This window comes from Clinocottus analis, unplaced genomic scaffold (assembly GCF_023055335.1).
Source record: "Clinocottus analis isolate CAN_PGR_092001 unplaced genomic scaffold, fCliAna1.0.p SCAF_12, whole genome shotgun sequence".
Taxonomy (NCBI): domain Eukaryota; kingdom Metazoa; phylum Chordata; class Actinopteri; order Perciformes; family Cottidae; genus Clinocottus; species Clinocottus analis.
This window is the reverse complement of record NW_027175843.1, coordinates 14,952,881-14,970,474: the sequence shown is the minus strand read 5'-3', so window position 1 is coordinate 14,970,474 and position 17,594 is coordinate 14,952,881. Positions and strand designations below refer to the sequence as shown.

At 41.3% G+C, this 17,594-nt stretch overlaps 1 protein-coding gene across 1 annotated transcript in view; it reads right to left on the bottom strand.

Moving 5' to 3' along the window:
* The window catches only part of epha6 (eph receptor A6), a 131,712-nt gene that overhangs the window by 92,958 nt on the left and 21,160 nt on the right, over positions 1-17,594 (bottom strand). The window contains exon 3 of the mRNA XM_068571845.1: positions 4,380-5,043. Coding sequence (XP_068427946.1) covers positions 4,380-5,043 — 664 coding nt within the window. The remainder of the gene's footprint in view (positions 1-4,379; positions 5,044-17,594) is intronic.

The window sequence follows — 17,594 nt, the reverse complement described above, 5'->3', positions numbered from 1 at the left end:
AATAGGGGATTAGAGTACTATTGTGACCAAAAGCACTTGGTTTGAATTAGAAAAAAATGATTATTTGGCATTAGCTGGTTGGAGAGCGTGTCCTTTTTTTTTCTTACCTCAGTGGAGTCTTCATTTACACTCATCTCTTCTCTGGGACGATTAAAGGTTTGCAATTCAGAACTGGAGTGTTTTTTTGTTTGGGGTTATTTTAAACTATTTACATACTAAACAGGACGGCAGCACTATGGGGCTCTTTGGCGCCACAGCAAGATTCACAGGAATCTCTTTCAATTTAAGCACTTTTTCTAATTAAAATGCATTTGACAGTTCCATGTTGGACTTTAACAATTGGTTTGTGTGACAGGTGCTGCATTCTGTCAGGCTGTCAGGTTTGTTTGTGTTTTCTGTGCCATCGAGACAGAGTTGTTCCTCTGCTGTCGACCGGGTGCCGGATTCCATCTGAATGCAGTATTACTGTAAAGTGAGCGCATGAGCTACACTAGAAATAGCTTGTATGTGCACCTTAAAAATAATTTGACTCCGGTTTTTCTTTTTTTTTCTCTCAATGTACTTTCATTTGATTCTATTTTTTTAAAATCCATCCATCCATCCATCTATCTATCTATCTATCTATCTATCTATCTATCTATCTATCTATCTATCTATCTATCTATCTATCTATCTATCTATCTATCTATCTATCTATCTATCTATCTATCTATCTATCTATCTATCCATCCATCCATCCATCCATCCATCCATCCATCCATCCATCCATCCATCCATCCATCCATCCATCCATCTATCCATCCATCCATCCATCCATCTATCGACATACACAGACAAAAACAATAGAACAAGGGTAAGCACAAACACTGAACTGCTATGCACACATATAAATCTAATTTAACACATAGTCAAGCAAAGATGAGGAGCACAAAGGTCACTCCTGTTCTGTTAAAAAGATTCATCAACAAGGGTATTTTACTGAAATCACAGATCATTTTATACCTGTCATTATTTTCCAGCCAAGTCAGGCAGCCGTAGCACTTAAGGGACCGGGTGGTTGTAAACTGGGAATTGAAGCATTAGCTTAGCCAGCCACCTCAGACTTTCTCCTTCAATGCCCAGGGCGTTCCAGTGGTACCTTGTGCGGAGGCTTTTAATAAAGACGCTTGTTTAAATCCTGGAACAATGAGCAAGGGCTGCATTTCAGGTCTGACATTGCAGTAAAATGCCATCACATTGCCCAAAGGGCTAATCTTAACCCAACTGTGAAATCTGATTCTTAGAGAGCGAGGGGTGAAGGATAGAAAGGAGGGAAGAGGGAAGGCACATCATTGTGGTCTGTCGGGCCTATGGGGATGCCGAAAGGTGAACATGTTGTCCACACTTTTTGTTGTAAATGGAAAAGAGCAGAAATTCCTGTTTTTTAACACAATTATGATGGATCTGACGTGAAGCAAACACATCCAAGAGAGATTTAAAGTACGCTTAACATTTACATTTGGATATGCAATCACCTCTATAAAAAAAACAAGCCTGAAAACATATTTCAAGCTGCAAGCAAACTCACCATGCACAATGTTTTTCCCTACAAGTCCTCAAGAGTGAGTTTATTCATCATTATAACACTTGTTCTGTCACAAAATCACTATATATAGCATTGGCAAATTAATAAAAGGGACAGACATAAATTAAGTAACCAGTTTGCGACAGTCCGGCTCTAATCACAGCTGCAGTTTAACCCCTGGCCCGCTGATTGCGATGCAGCTGCGAGTGCAGCTGGGAAACGGCGCCGGTCCCCGTCACAAGATGAATGGTAATCAACTGTACAAGGACATCTGGTTCTGGATGGTGGGAGAGGAGCAGTGAATAGTCTTGAAATCATTTTCAGAAAGAGCAGGTTTGCTGTGATGTTCGATAGGTGAAGGGGAACAAAACTGCACTTATGTCATCCAATTTGTGGCAATACTTCCATCTATCGTGCTCCGAGTTCATTCGGGGAAAAGGAATATAAGGGTCCATTGTCTTTATTTAAGTCTAACAAATGCCAAGTCAATACAGATAAAAGCAAGAAGAGTTTGTACAACTAGTAGCTATCTTTAAGAGCCAGTATCTTTCTTTATCTTAAACTGTTTGCAGGTAACAATGAAGTAACTGCATAACATATATTGTTACAGCTGTTTTTGCAGCTAGTTTCTCTGTTAGCACATTGGGCCGCTTGTAGATTTGCAGATTTATCTGCACTGTATCATAGACCAGTTGCCCTGACATCAGGCCTTTACATGGCTTGAAAATAAGTTGCACTGGACCTTCATGAAGGTATTTCTGTTGTTGTGCTATTGCATTCACAGTGAGTAGTACGACCAGCGATAACCCAAAGCTCATATCAGAGAGTTGAGGATCAAACTGCTACCAAGCCAGCCGAGGTAATCTGTCACACCGAGGTAGCCCCTGGGACAGCGGGTGGTAGCCCACTGATATGCACAACAATATTCCTATACGCTTGCACGATCACAAACACGCACACGCACACACACGCACACACACACACACACACACACACACACACACACACACACACACACACACACACATACAAATCACACAGACACAGTACACATCCACTGAAAGAGTTCCAATTGTAGGATTTTCAGCTTCGACACAAGACACAGCACTATGTGCACCGACACGCTCCCACCCGCAACGTCAGATCCACCGACGCCAGCATCTTTACCACGCCCTCACTGTGTCTGGACCTACGGGGCACAGGACCTTCTCCAACTGCCCAAAAAGAGAAAAACAGTGCATATAGCCTGCATATATATATTATATTTGAATTTCACATTTGAATTTCAATAAATACGGACTTTATGTTCCCTAAACAAGTTAATGAGTTAAATAAAGAGTTAATTTTGCTTATTTATTAGACAAAAAAAGCGACGAGAGCTTGAGGAAGGTGACAAACTTGCAGCTTGTGTGTGTGTGTGTGTGTGTGTGTGTGTGTGTGTGTGTGTGTGTGTGTGTGTGTGTGTGTGTGTGTGTAGGGAGGGATTTTTTAGGGCTTTGTACCAAAAATCTCTTTCTGTCAGAAATCTTCTGAGGTTTAGGCAACAATCCTACTTGGTTAGGTTAAGGAAAAGATCACGGTTTGGGCTACAAAAAAACCCTTTCTGGCAGAAATCCCTGAAGACAATCTTCTCCCGTGTGTGAATACATCAATAATTTCCCGGTTGTTCTGCTGTTAGTGGCCGGTTGGTGAATTTGAGCGTAACACCCTACCCTAGCACACACACACACACACACTAATACAGCCTAAGACATAACCACGGCAGCTTTTTGCAATCACACTAACAGCCCTAAACACTCTAACCCCCCTACATCTGATCTTATTCCCCACAGTTAGCAGCAAGCAATAACCAGGGGAGCAGAGGGAAATGAAGGAGGGGGGATAAGGAGCAGAAAGGAATGAAGAGGGAAGGTGAAAGATAAACTGGCTTTTGTAAATCATTTGTGTATGACAGCCCCGCAATAGGGACAGTCACTGACACATAATGTATCATTTGTAGTCGTCGCATGTATTGTTATAACACATGAAGTAAATAGAAACGAAGCCCTGCAGATTTCCCATCAGACACTATCTGACTGGCTGATACTTTAATATCTGCAGTGTATTATTGAGAGGAAACTGACTTCCTGGACTAGTTACTATACTCTGTATGTCATAATATGATGATGAAAGATTACAAATAAAGACGACTGTAAAATGGAGGGGATATACAGAAAGTGTGCAAGTAAGGGAAGCATGTTTGTATAAAAAAAAAGAACAGTACTGCATTTATATTTAATAGACTAGACCGAAGATATCAGCTTCCCAGTTGACAGTGCAATTCACCTCAGTTCTCAGACAGCAAATAGTGCTAAAAATACTGAAACCCTCAGTTGAAAGCTGTACAATCTTAAAGAATACCTTTCATGTCAGTTTTCAGGTGGTGAACACTGAAGGAAAATAACATTTATCCTGACCACATGAACACGTGTGTACACTTCTGTGTTGGACATGATTAATTCAAGGCCATAGCAGACTACAATCATCATCTTGGCGGTTTGGTTTGCTCAGACGAAACACGTTTCCAGAGGGAAAGAAGCTGATTAGGGGCTACTGATGCTGATAAAAAACATGAAATAATGCTTAAGTCAGAGGTTGGTATTCTGAGATAGCTGCACGAATTAGCTGAAGCATATAACTGACAAGGTCCATACTCCAAACCTAGAGCCAGTTTCACCATCATATGTCGCTGTATTGCGAGACTTGCTGAAGTGTCAACCAACGCTAAACTGATGAGTTTAAAGCGGAATGAACGACGTAACGGGGAAAAACTCACCAGCGCACGAGCCATCGATCTCCTCATACGCGACGCTGCAGACGCATCTTCCCAAGGGGACCAACCAGTCTCCATCAGCTCCACAGAACAGTTTGGGTGTGTCTCTTTCTTCAGCGTGGTCAACACAAGCGCCCCTCACCTCCACCAATGAAGAAGAGTCCACACGAGGAACTGTGTCCGGAAATGAGGCCAGGTTCCTCAGCGTGAACGGACATTTCTTATAGTAAACCCTCACTGAAACCAAGGCAATGCAGGCCCCGATGTCCTGAAAGGCCAGATAGAAGCCCTTTCTGGTCATGGGTCCCACCTCACGCACCTCTGTGTTGAGCTTAAGGATGCGATCGCCGAGATCCATCTGAGTGAAGCTTTCATCGGCGGCGATGGTGTCTATCTTGGTGTACTGTGGGGGCTTGAATTTGACACCGTGAGCCTCATCAGTCTCATGGTAGAAGAGATTGAAAGTCTCCTTGCAGGTACCAGACACCCATGGGATGGAGTTGCAGTCGCGCAGGGTGAAGCGAAGCTCCACGTAGATCTTCTGGGCAGCCTGCCGAGAGATCCAGTTGGAGCGAAGCCAGTTGTTCTGGTTGGGCTCCATCACGTTGCAAACCTGGAAAGTATGGATGGGCCGGTTGTGCTCGTCCATCTCCGTGATGGCGTCCCACTAAATACGAAATTAGAAGAAAATGGGGGGGAGAAGATGAAAGAAGAGGGAAAGAGGGAAAAGCAAAGAATAGTAATTAATGAATCAATAGTAATTAAATGATAAGACTCAAAGTATTAAGTCCCGAGGGTGGCCCCAGCAGGCTGGTCTGTTCAATATGTGATGGCCAGAATGAAGCACACTGTTGCTTTTAGTAAGGTTTTAAATGTAAATGTTGTCCTGATTGTGGCACTTAAAGACATGCCACGGAGTCGTGGATATCCAAATGGTTCATCTGTTTTAAAGTATGCAAATTATATTGCAATCTGCCTGTTTCTACCTTCATGGGAGCCCTTGTGTAAAGGTGATATGTGGGCTCCCAAGAATACTTGTTGATCTGGGTGGAGGGATATGTCAACAAAACATCTGCCATCATCACATGAGATTGCTGTTCGTTTCCAGCTTGCAGCTGTAACCCTGATGACAAAGCTCCTTTAATGTTGGCTACTAATTTCTAAATGGATTACATTACATTCACATACAGGTATTGGTTGTTTGTAACTTCAATCAACACATTATTTGCTGAATGAGCTCCCATCCACAGCACGTACTGGACATGGGCGCAAACTGCCAAGCAGGAAATGAATTGACTTTTTAGCAGTTGTAACTCAAAATGTGTATTATAGGTATGATAAAGAGATTTAAACGGACAGAATAATATCCTCAACACTGGCAGGAAAGAAAAAAAAAAAATCTTTTTTGCTCTTATTCCGTCAGGTACTTTCCAAGGTGTGTTTCCTCCTAAATGCTGTCTGACTCCAGCTGCCAGTCATCAGCTCTGCACCTCCCAGGTCACATGATCAGGCCGTATGGCAGCTTTGCAGGGTCATGAGGTTACCTGTCCCCATGTTGATGGGAGAGGAGTTAATGGGGGTTTTTAGCCCCCTGGTCCCGCACGGCTCTCTGGTTTTATTAGAGTGGGGACTGGCTACATGGGCGACCCCAAAACCATCCAACCCCGACCTCCAAGAATCAAATTACTTGTCTGGGAAAAGGGGCTCTCAAATCACTTCGCTTACAATGCAGCACTGGGCCCACAAGCTGCTGCGTTGGCCTTTGTGTGTGTCTGGCTTTATTTTTAGACTGATATCCAAACCATTTTGCTTAATCTTTATAGGATGAGGGTATAATTTAAAACTATTACTACTCCCACCATAACTTCAGCCACACTTGTACACAGAGTACTGTCTCCTGGTAGGAGCCAAACACTATAATCAACACATTTTCACAGAGACAAGCAAGAGATGCAAGTGGGAGGTGAGGTAAGGAAGTCTAACGATGAAGCTATTAATTACCAAACAACACAGTCACACAACTATCATTTTTGTGTTGAAAATGTAAACTGACGACAACAAACATACACAAACACATACGTTATGTCCCCGTTGCCCGGTCTGAGAGAAGAGATCCCCCATTCTAATTAATGGCTGGAAAACAACTCCTTTATAGACAAACACAGTCCAGAGAGTTGCAATGGAGCTGCTGGTTAATCTACCAATACTATTTGCCTGATAAGCTTGTGCATTTAATAAGCTGTTTTGCACTTAGCTAAATATTACCTCTTGATGAGAGTGGTAATCAAAGCCAAATGTTTGCTTTCACATACTCATTATCCTTTTTAATAACATGTCCTAATTCAATCATCCAAGGACGACAGGCTTTAATCTGCTCTTCCCTCAAGGTGTAATTGTAGAATTACAGTCAATCAATTAGATTCTGATTAAATGTGATATTGCCCATTACATGTGAGGCGATGCACGATGGATTTTTCTTGGCCATACAAAATAACTTCAATAAATTAAGGTAAAATATGCGTATTGTATTAAAAGCCGAAAATATGCTTCTAAAAGGTGAGATAAATTCACCTCTGTTAACTTTGCAGTAAATAAGAAACAGTATCACAGACATCTACTGTGTGTAGCTTTACACATTAATAGAAGTTAAACATTGGGTTTATTCATAACCAGATTCAACCTTATTTACATGTCTACCTACATATTTGCCTTGTTGTACTGTACATACTGTAAATCAGTTTATTTTCTGACTGAAAGAATAGTTCAGCATCATGGGAGATATATGTATTCCCCTTATATATGGATTGTTTTTTTTACCTAGAGTTTAGAAAGAGCATTAAAACGACTGTCCTGTCTTTCCTGTAAGTATGAAGCTACAGTAAGCTGCGCTTGGACAGGGTTCCGGTATTATAGCTGAGTATGAAGAAATCCAGAAAAGAAAGACCCAAACGGAATGATTTTCAATACCGAAGCACTTTCTATTATGCTGCATTGATGTGATATTTGGTAGAGCACAGTCCGGCCACTAGAGGTCGGTCTCCATGGTGTAACAGGCGGCTGAGCTCAGAAAGATGGCAACATCGTGTTTCTTTTTTGTTTGTTTTTTTACTTGAAATTGATATTTTTGGCGCTTCTGCTGTTTTATTACACATTTGCTCAGCTTGGTCTGGCCATGGAACTTGCACAAGTGTTTAAACATGCTGATTCAATCAACCCTTCAGGCCTTTTCTATCTGATTTGACCACTTAGTCCGCTGTGGACCTGCAGAGGTGTAAGTAGGAGGAAAGATCCTAACCCTCAGCATCCTCGGGCTCCAAAAGCTTTAACAATAAAGTACGACAGTTTAGAAGAGAGACTGAACAAACTGAGATAATACAGGACGTTGTCTTGGTTCAAAAGGATGTTTGATATTTCCACATTGGAAACATGACTTGGGAATTAAGAAGGTCATCATTAAAATGTATGAAAAAAGGTACAAGTCTGTTGAACACACAAACAAACTGAGATTGGCGATAAAGGTGTTTCGACAAGACGTGTTGTGAAACTGTATCAATGGCTTCAAGCTCAAAGAGATAAATAGATGAGATTTAGCATTTAATAATCCAGATTATCAATATTGTTGCAAATTCTGTATTTGTCAGAATGTTTTCTACACTAAATACATGTTTTCTGGTCTCTGACAATTATTTTAAATTCAGTGTATGATGCTAGACTGACATTAAAGTACAGAGTGGTGTCAAGTGTCTTCATTAAACTTTATGTTCCGTTATTGGTTGCTAAAGGGCAACCAAGCAATCCACTGAGTCTATTAGCTATCGGTAGTGACTGTTACAGAACTGAGCCTGAAAAGTCATTCACAGAACTGTGTTTGTGAGTCGACAGAGCAAAGTCAGAAATAGCTTTTAGCCTTTCTTCTCAGGACATTTTCTAACGTATTATGAGGCTGGTTGCTGTACTTAAGGGATCAGAGTTCTAATGTCTTGATTATGACTGAAAACATTCCTCCTAATGGACTACATTCTTTTGTTACAATGTAGGGTGTGAAGGTTGTGTGAAACAGAGAGAGAGAGAGAGAGAGAGAGAGAGAGAGAGAGAGAGAGAGAGAGAGAGAGAGAGAGAGAGAGAGAGAGAGAGAGAGAAGATAGAAAGCAGGAGGTAAAGAAAGACATGAAAATAAAACATGTTAAGCATGCATGGAGGGATGCTGCAAAGTGTTTCATCGGGAGATCCAAGAGAATGAGTAAAGTTAGGAGGCAATTAAATGAGCTCAAACAACACTGTAGATAGACTGTGGCCAGAGACAGAGAGATAGAGGCAGATATATTATTGTGGCTTGTTCCTAAGGGGGAAAACAACCCACAGTGATAGGAACATATTGCTACTCCAATCCCCAACTAAATACCTTTCAAAGATGATCTAAACGCCTCCAAGACTTCCACATCTTCTCAGCTAGCGGATAATGTCGAGCAGCTACGTGGAGTCAGCACTTTAAAATGAGTCACTCTGCTGCTTTACGTTTACAAGAGCTAGAAATTGAGTTTTTCCAAGTTGTCTTACAAGCAATGAAATTGATTTCCTCTTAATTGACTTCCAGATATAAGGGTCGCTCCGGTAACAGCGTCACACCCGAAGGGGCCAAAGCCTAAAGTCCCTTTGAAATCACCGACCTGACGGCATCAGAGCCACTTTATTGTGTGTGTCGCGCTGGCGTGGCATCTGAATAAGAGCTTCTTTTTCAAAGAAGAAAACTTGAAGTGAAGCCCCCTCAATAACGTGCCATCGAGCCTGAACATGCATAATTGAAAAACGGTCAGAATATGTGTCTGATTGATTGCAAGCCTGAGACCAAAGCCCTTATAGCCCATCGCTCTGGCGCATGAAAGAGAGCCAGTCATTTCACTGGCCACTCGCCCGGAGATGGGCTCTTTTTATTTAAACTGTGAAACCTGGAGCCCTATGGAGGACAGCACTTTTAAATATAGTGTCATAACCCGCTCTACTCGTCCTCATTCGAAATTAAACATTTAGTAGTTCCATGAGTTCGGCTTGGTTGGGTCAAAAAAAAGAAAGAAAAGAAAAGAATTCAATATATTTTAAAAGTCAAATGTCGCTCTGTGTGAACGAGAGTGTGTTAAGACCTGCTAATAAAGAATGACTTAATAATTAGGTATATTACTGAAAGCAACTATGGGGCCAGTTAAGGAGTAGCACTTTTAGACTGGCAGGAGACGTGTGTGCTCATTGTGGTAAACCTCTCACACAAGTGCACACACACACACACACACACACACACACACACACACACACACAAACATACAGTGAGTGCAATTCCCACTGTAGGGAATAGCAAGGCAGTTAGTCCTTCTGTTACTTAGGAGAGTCTACTTTGTGCAGTTACTGCGTGATGGAGCAAGTGTTTTATTGATGCCATGAGTAAGAACTAAAATCCCCTCAATTCACTGATTCACATACAACTATGTACATTTGGGTTATAATATACATTTCAATCAATGGCAATAAATAAACAAGTCTTGATAGTCCAAAGTATGGAAATGGTTGGACTTTGGGATACTGAATTTCCGTAAAAAATATCTGTGTGCTTGAAGAATGAATACTGAAAATAAATACAGTACATAATTTCATTCGGAGGCTGAAATTTAGCAGGCCCCAGAGCAATTTTAGGGAGGAATTACAAATGTCCGATGGGAAACAAGGACACTGCATATTGTATATTGTTGGTGTGAAAGACGAATACAGTCAAATCGCAGGTGTTCATTTGTGCCACAGGAGACTTGATCTGTATAAATATTTATAATTTCATTTTTCTTTTGTCCTCACTGGGGATTGCAGGACACTACCGAGTGTCCTGTAGCCTCACCGGCTCTTCTTAGAACAAAACATGCTCTTGCTGTGGTTACACACAAACACACACAGACACACACACAGACACACACACACACACACACACACACACACACATACGGTGTCAGTGGAGTTGGGAGCAGGTGTGTCTGGTCTCTGGAGGCTTCCTCTTTTAATTAAAGCAAAGATAAAGACCAGGGAGGAGAGAAAAACTTAAAAACCAGCATGAACACAGCACTTTTCTTTCTTCAGATCATTCTCCATCTTTTTTGTTTCTCTTTTTGTGTTTTCTTTCCCTCCTGCAGACGATATGTCCACACAAAACACTGAAAAGCGATTCCTTTTGCCATCTTTGACACAAGTTGACACAAAATTAAAATTGCTATACTTTATTTCATCAATGTGAGGACAAACTAATTAACTCTAAAACAACGAGAATTACTCCCTCTGCTGGACTTACCCCTGTTGGGTCATTTATCTCTCTCGTCCTTTTTGCCATTAACTTCACAGCCGGGTGATTAAATTATTACTATATATCACATTACAGTTTGTCTGGGAAAAGATACCACTTAGTCGCATTTGGCAGCACCAACATGCCACAGCGCCTTGTCAAACTCGAAATACGCATTTAATCCCATGAAGGGGATGTTAACGCTTCTGTTTCGGAAGACAATTTAAACATGATACACTTAATACTCTGGTAGAAAATGATAACTTAATCTGAAGCGTCAGGGTCTATTGAGGACATTTCCATTTGTTCTTATTGTAACAGGAAGTATTGCATAGTGTTTTTAGGTGACTTGTTATTTCTTCATACCTAGTGTGCATTCACCCGGTAATTAATACCATTTCTCTTTTCTCTTCTGGTACATTCTTTTCCCCTGCTTCTTTATTTCTTTCTATATCTCTATCTAAACTATCTCCCCATTATTCCTTTATCTTTCTCTCCTTTTCCCCTTTCAATCCCCATGCCTTTCTGTTTGTCTCATATTTGATGCCCTCTCTATCTCCGTTTTCCCCCTATACACTTTGTCTCATCTTGCTTAACTGTGTGTGTGTGTGTGTGTGTGTGTGTGTGTGTGTGTGTGTGTGTGTGTGTGTGTGTGATGCCACTGACAGTGGGATTGAGAGATTTTTATTTAATCCCAGAGCCTCCCTCAGTGATGAATGAAAAACCTCTGCCTCTGCCTCTGCCTCCACCTCACACTCACACACACAGACACACACACACACACACACACACACACACGCGCGCACACACGCACGCACGCACGCACGCACACACGGAAGCAATAGAAATGAGGGAGATGGATGAAGAGTCCTTGCTCACGAGGGAACTTGATGTCAGCTCTTTGACTTTATGAGAAAAGAACAAACAAGGAAAAGAAAGTGAAACAACTAAAACTGAGTGGGGAAAAAGTGAGGAGAAAATGTGCAAATGCAAAATTGAATATGTTCATGCGGCATTTTTATGACTGAATATTAACGATCACTGGCTGCTAATTTCGACTGTTGGAGAGAGTGAATAAAATCAGCCAGCCCCTCACCAACCACTTCCTGTGATTTAGTCTCAGAGACCATCAGGAACATTTTTATATTCAAAACCATTTCCTTACCTGCAACTCATCACTCACCCACCAAATAACATAAAATATAATAAAATGTATTCTACAAAACAGACTTACTCTTACTCTAAACAATTACAAATAGGATATCTGATATATTTGATATATTAATTAAAATCTCACTGTGTTTAAGTACAAGCTTAATTGAACACAATCAATCAATTATTATATGCAGCATTATTTACCCCAAAATCTTTGCATTTGTGTGTACATTTCATCATTTTGTGTGTGTGTGTGTTTCAGGAGTTGGTCTATCGAAAGCTCATTAGGGACCAGTGGGGCTAAAGTCATTGTGTCTGACAGTGGCCACAAGACAATCACTACTTTGATTGAGGAATTATGGAAATAGATTTCCACTGTGTACTTTAGGACTTCCAATTCAATAAGTAAAGGTTTGCCAATGAGGAATATTGACATCAATAGACTGGAGAGAACCTGCATAACAATATTGAACATGTCATATCTTCCATTCTACAGCCTGGTGGTAGACTTATATGAGTACAGAGCCAGTAACCTTAACGTTATTGGGTAGCCGACAGTTCGTTAAGTTTGTCTAAAATTATTGAGAATAGCATTTTGTCTTTGAAACACTTTCCTTAGGAGTTAGATCGACCCATTAGATTGGCTTTATATAAATATTCTAAGATATGGACGATTAAGTACACTCAATGGATATATAATGATAATTACTAATGACTGCAATCTATAATTACGAGGCTTTGCAGGTGGAATGCAGAAATATAAAGACACAATTCTATGAACATAACATTCTGAAGCTGACTGCAAATATCAGACGTCTGATATTTCAGTAGATTATCGCTATAATCGTTATCATTCAGACCCAGACCTGTACGCCAGATGGAGCATACTGTTAGTTCAGACAGCACACTGAAGTTACACTCGCTATAGCTGACTGCCATCATCTGTTTCATGCATGCGTCACAATCACAGCTGTGTGGCGATCAGCTGATTAGCAATGTCCATATTCAAGGATAATATATTGTCATCATGCGACACAGCGTTGCACAATGTAATGCAATTAAAGCCCATTTGCTAGACAAGTAAAACATAACCAAACCAAACAAAAACAATAGTAAACAATTCCCTGGGCAGATATTACGGCTTGCATTTTCACATGAATGAAACTGGACGTCAAGGAAAACTTCAACTATGAGCACAAAGCATCGCTGATGGAGACAAAGTGCGCCTCCTCTTGATCCAGGAGGCCATAATGGAGCAGCTCCCAGTTAAGATTGTGGGAACAACAGTCGCCAAAAATGTTGCAAAGTTAATGGGAGCTATCGTCCGGCAGCGCTAATATGTGCCGCCCTGGCCATATTAATCTACAAATGTAACTTTATAAGCATTTGCTACACACATGTGTCTGGCTAAGCTGCATCCACATCTCAACGATATAACAGAAAGAGATTTCCCTTTTCATTATTATCTGTAACATACAAAGCTGTGATGACGAACTGCAAGTGTTTCACAAATAAAAAAATAGATGTCTTTTTGAGAAATTAGACTTTTTAGCACTTAGACAATAGCTTAAATCATTTTCTAGTAGACAATTTGGTTGTATCAGAGTGCGATGCTTATTATTTGACGTGTAAGTTGAATGCATTTTTAGTACTTCTTATATATCTGGTTGTGTCTTACTGCTCTTAAGGGACTGATTCTTCAATTCAAAACAAGATACAAGCCACATTACTCTTTACACACACACACGCACACACACACACACACACACACACACACACACACACACACGCACACACACACACTGTATCCCACTGCCTGTCGCCGGCACATCCCCAAATCAATAGGAGAAGTGAACAGTGGTGAGCAAATGAAATCCAAAGGCCCCGTGCTTCACTCATTCCTGCATCCATCACAGTGACAGTGGTTGGGCGGCCAGCAGGGTGGAGGCAGAGCACCCGCATCCATCTGTCATCCCTGTGGCGCTCTCACAAAGTGACACCCTGTTGGTGATGGCCTCAGTCATCCTCCTAAGAGAGCCGAGGGCACTGAAGATAGAGTTCGACCCGTGTTGACATTTTAAAGACTGCTCATGTTGGACTGATGTTTGTGTGGAGCTGATAACCACTATCTTCGTGTGTGAAGCATTGAAAACAGCCAAACAATACAGATTAAGTGGTTCCTCTAGAGTTGTACTCTGGCCATAGTATAAACACCTCGGAAAATTAATGACAAACCAGTGAGCAAAACTCATAAAATTAAAGTGTTCCCTTGAGGCATTTGATTGCAGGTTTAACAGACTGTTGAGTAAATTCCTCCCACTACACTGGAATTATTTCTTCGGTCAGACATTGACACCGTAATAATTTACCCATACACCTCTATCATTATCAGCGCTGAGTACAGCCTGGCTGCTCATTGATTTTGACGTCAAGCATAAGCCTGTATTGCCAATACGAGGGCTAACCCTGGCTTTTCTTTGAGTTTCAGAAACCCGGTTTGAACTCCACTTTTGCCATCTAATTTGGAAAAGCAACATTTCCCCAAGTTGCAGCACACAGAGCAAACTGTCACAATGCTCTGCTCTGACAGACAACAGACCAACCCGAATAAACAACAGCAAAGCAAACAGCTCCCTTCTGAAAGTGTAAAGCACATTTTACTGTCAGTGACATCTTTGCAGAGTATGCTTGTATACACTTCTTTGAGATAAGACAATATTAGGTTCACCATTAGGTTAGGCATTAAGGGTCCAGAATATTGAATATATCACCGCTTCATATTTCTAAATGTATTACAACTGAACCTGAACTATGTGCAGTGATCAGAGGCACCTTATTTCCACATTTTGGATCTTTTGTTTATCCATGCAAAATGAATTTGCTGTGTAAAGCCAAGCATGTGTTTCCCTTAAAAAGACAACAGAGTGGCTTATTCTAAATGTCATCGCTAATACGGAAAATAATAAAATAAAGAGTGTCACCTTTCATAGAAAAAATACATTTCGGCCAAAGAAAGCATTCAGCATGTTGGTTTCTGTCTTTGTTGTATACTGGATTCAGTTTAGCGCTTGCTGGTGTGGTAACACATGTATGCCATGAAGCCCAGTATAATGTCCATCACAACGATGCCCTCTGGAGATCCCTCCTCTCACTGATATTAAATCAATCAAGGCTGCCATTAACGGCTGCAAACTAGCCACATTCCTTGAAGTCAACGAGGGAGTCCTCTAAGAAGAAACGGCCTTGTTCCCCACACTGCATCACAAACATGTGACCTCATGAACTGTCCATGAACAAGATTCTGGGGTGCCTACTTTAGTGCCCGACGAAAGAGAGTTTGCTGATGCATTGACTTTAAAGCTGTAGCACCAAAAGCAGGTTGACGTGATAGTTTTGGGTGCAATGTCGGCGACAGCATGTGATGCCATAAACCTTTGGACACTCAATAATGTCTCCTTCAGGATGACCTTTGCATGGTCCCTGAACTTTTCATCTAGCGTCCGTCATCGGCTTGAAATTATAACGTGTCTGATACTTTGTTTAATGATCAAATACCTGCAACCAATAGCATTCCCATTAGCTTCAGATATATTGTCTGTGTCACATTAAAGTGTCTTATTAGCATGAAATATGTGGTTGTTCCTTTTTTGGAATAAGTAAAACCGTTTTGAGCAAAAGTGATAGAAATTTGTACTTTTTATTACATAGCTAACATAACTATAATGCTCGACTAAGAGGTAAGAGTGCTACTCTGCAGTGAGAGAAACTCATGCAATGTTCCTGTTTCAATTACAATGCCGTTTTGGGGCGAACAAAGAGCAAATTCAACCCCCTGGCTAACAAAAGCACCAAATCCCTTGATGTTTGCACGTGAAAACTGCCAGATTTCAAGTCACGATGAACATACAGCATCTTCACTGTTGGCAAAACCATAATTCTTTTGCAGCTTTAAAGCCCACATGCCAGTAAAACCCCATCTACCTGCAGGATTAACCCTGGATAAGGGCATGAACATTGTCTCCTATTAACCTCTTCTCCTTGATCTTATTTGCCTAAACGGTGCTATGTCCCTCCCCTCCAAATACGTTGACTCTGTCTCATCTGAGCTGACACGGACCAGAGACCTTTTCTTTTCTTTTTTTTTATCCCTCCACCGGCTCAGGCAAACTGTGCGTGGGAAAAACGAGGGGGAAAGAGCTTGTCGTTTTACATATCTATTTTTGACAAAGAGGCAAGCGGGCGGGCAGGCAGTCTGGAATGTCAATGTTTGGCTCAGCAGCCTCTGACTGATGTGAGATCACAGTGACGGCTGCACACAGCGGCACACACACACACACACACACACACACACACACAGACTTTGCCAGTGGGTGAGGTATCAGGGTGCATCCATAGACAGCTTAGATAAGACCAGGTCACCCAGGTAGAGGGAAGCTGCTGCACAGACACACACGAATAGAATCGACCCAGAACATGAATTCAGTGTCGACTTATAATTGTTTCATACTTAAATACGAGTAGATAGTTATTTGGAGCTATTTTATGCTGTATTGTGTGACTCTGTAATTCATGAGAAGAGTATCTGATCATCAGTTCTGTCTACACTTTAACCTTTTCAGTATTGAAAGCTAATCTTTATTCTGATCTGCACTCATGATTCAAAAGCAGGGGTCTAACTGGTGTAAACTTTAGCCAAACACGGGAGACAATGATAAGGACAACTGACATTTTAAACTGTTGAGGGTTAGCACTATCTGATTTGTTCTTTCTCTCTGCCCCAATTCACTTTAAGTGTTAAAGCTCAAGGCAGCAGCATTAAGAGGAGACAAGCTATGATTAAACAGAATACGGGAAGTAACTGCGTCATCTAGAGTAACATTATACACATCACTTGTATTCCACCGTTTCATTTAGTTAATTAAACTGCCCTCCCTCTGCAGACATACAGGATGCAACACACAAACGCAACCGCAACACAGTGCCTCTTGCCTGTTTTCACAGTCTGCTGCTCTCTGTTAAGAGGAGGCTGTCAGAGAGACAGAGAGAGAGGGTTGAGACAAAGGGGTGGTGAAAAGGAAGAAAATGGGAGAAAGATATCACGAGGACGGGGAAAGAGGAAGATGAAGCGTACCGGAGGCACAAGACAGTAAGACAGAGTGGACAAGAGGTAAAGAGAGGATGGTGCATGCAGAGCTGTTTGTAACAATGTGTGAGGATGAGGTGTGTGTGTGTGTGCGTGTGTGTGTGTGTGTGTGTGTGTGTGTGTGTGTGTGTGTTACAGCACTTCTGAATGCTCGAGGGCCAACAGCTTCTCTCGTAACAATAGAAAAGATAAGGGGGGAAAGAAATTGGAGGACAGTTTTCAAGGGATGCTTTAGGATAGAGATTGAAGGTTAAGGTGAGAATTAAGATGGCTGTAAGCTTGGGTGGGCGGGATGTTGCGTAGGCACAGTTTTTGCTGTGGACAGCCGGCAACACCTGACATTGAATTAAATGCAAAAGTAAAACACAACATGGGCCGAAAAACAAAACAAATACTACTAAGTTTGCAAAGTCATTAATTCTTCAAAGAAAGGTCCAGAATATATAATGGATTCTCTATCTCTCAGTCCTCTGCTATTTTGATAATGATAATGGCGTCCATTAATCGTCTTGTCTTTTTGAAAGATATAGACAGATAGACTATAAGATTCATCGAATACATTTTCCTGACAAGTGACCTTTCCCTGCTGGGAAAATAATGATTATGC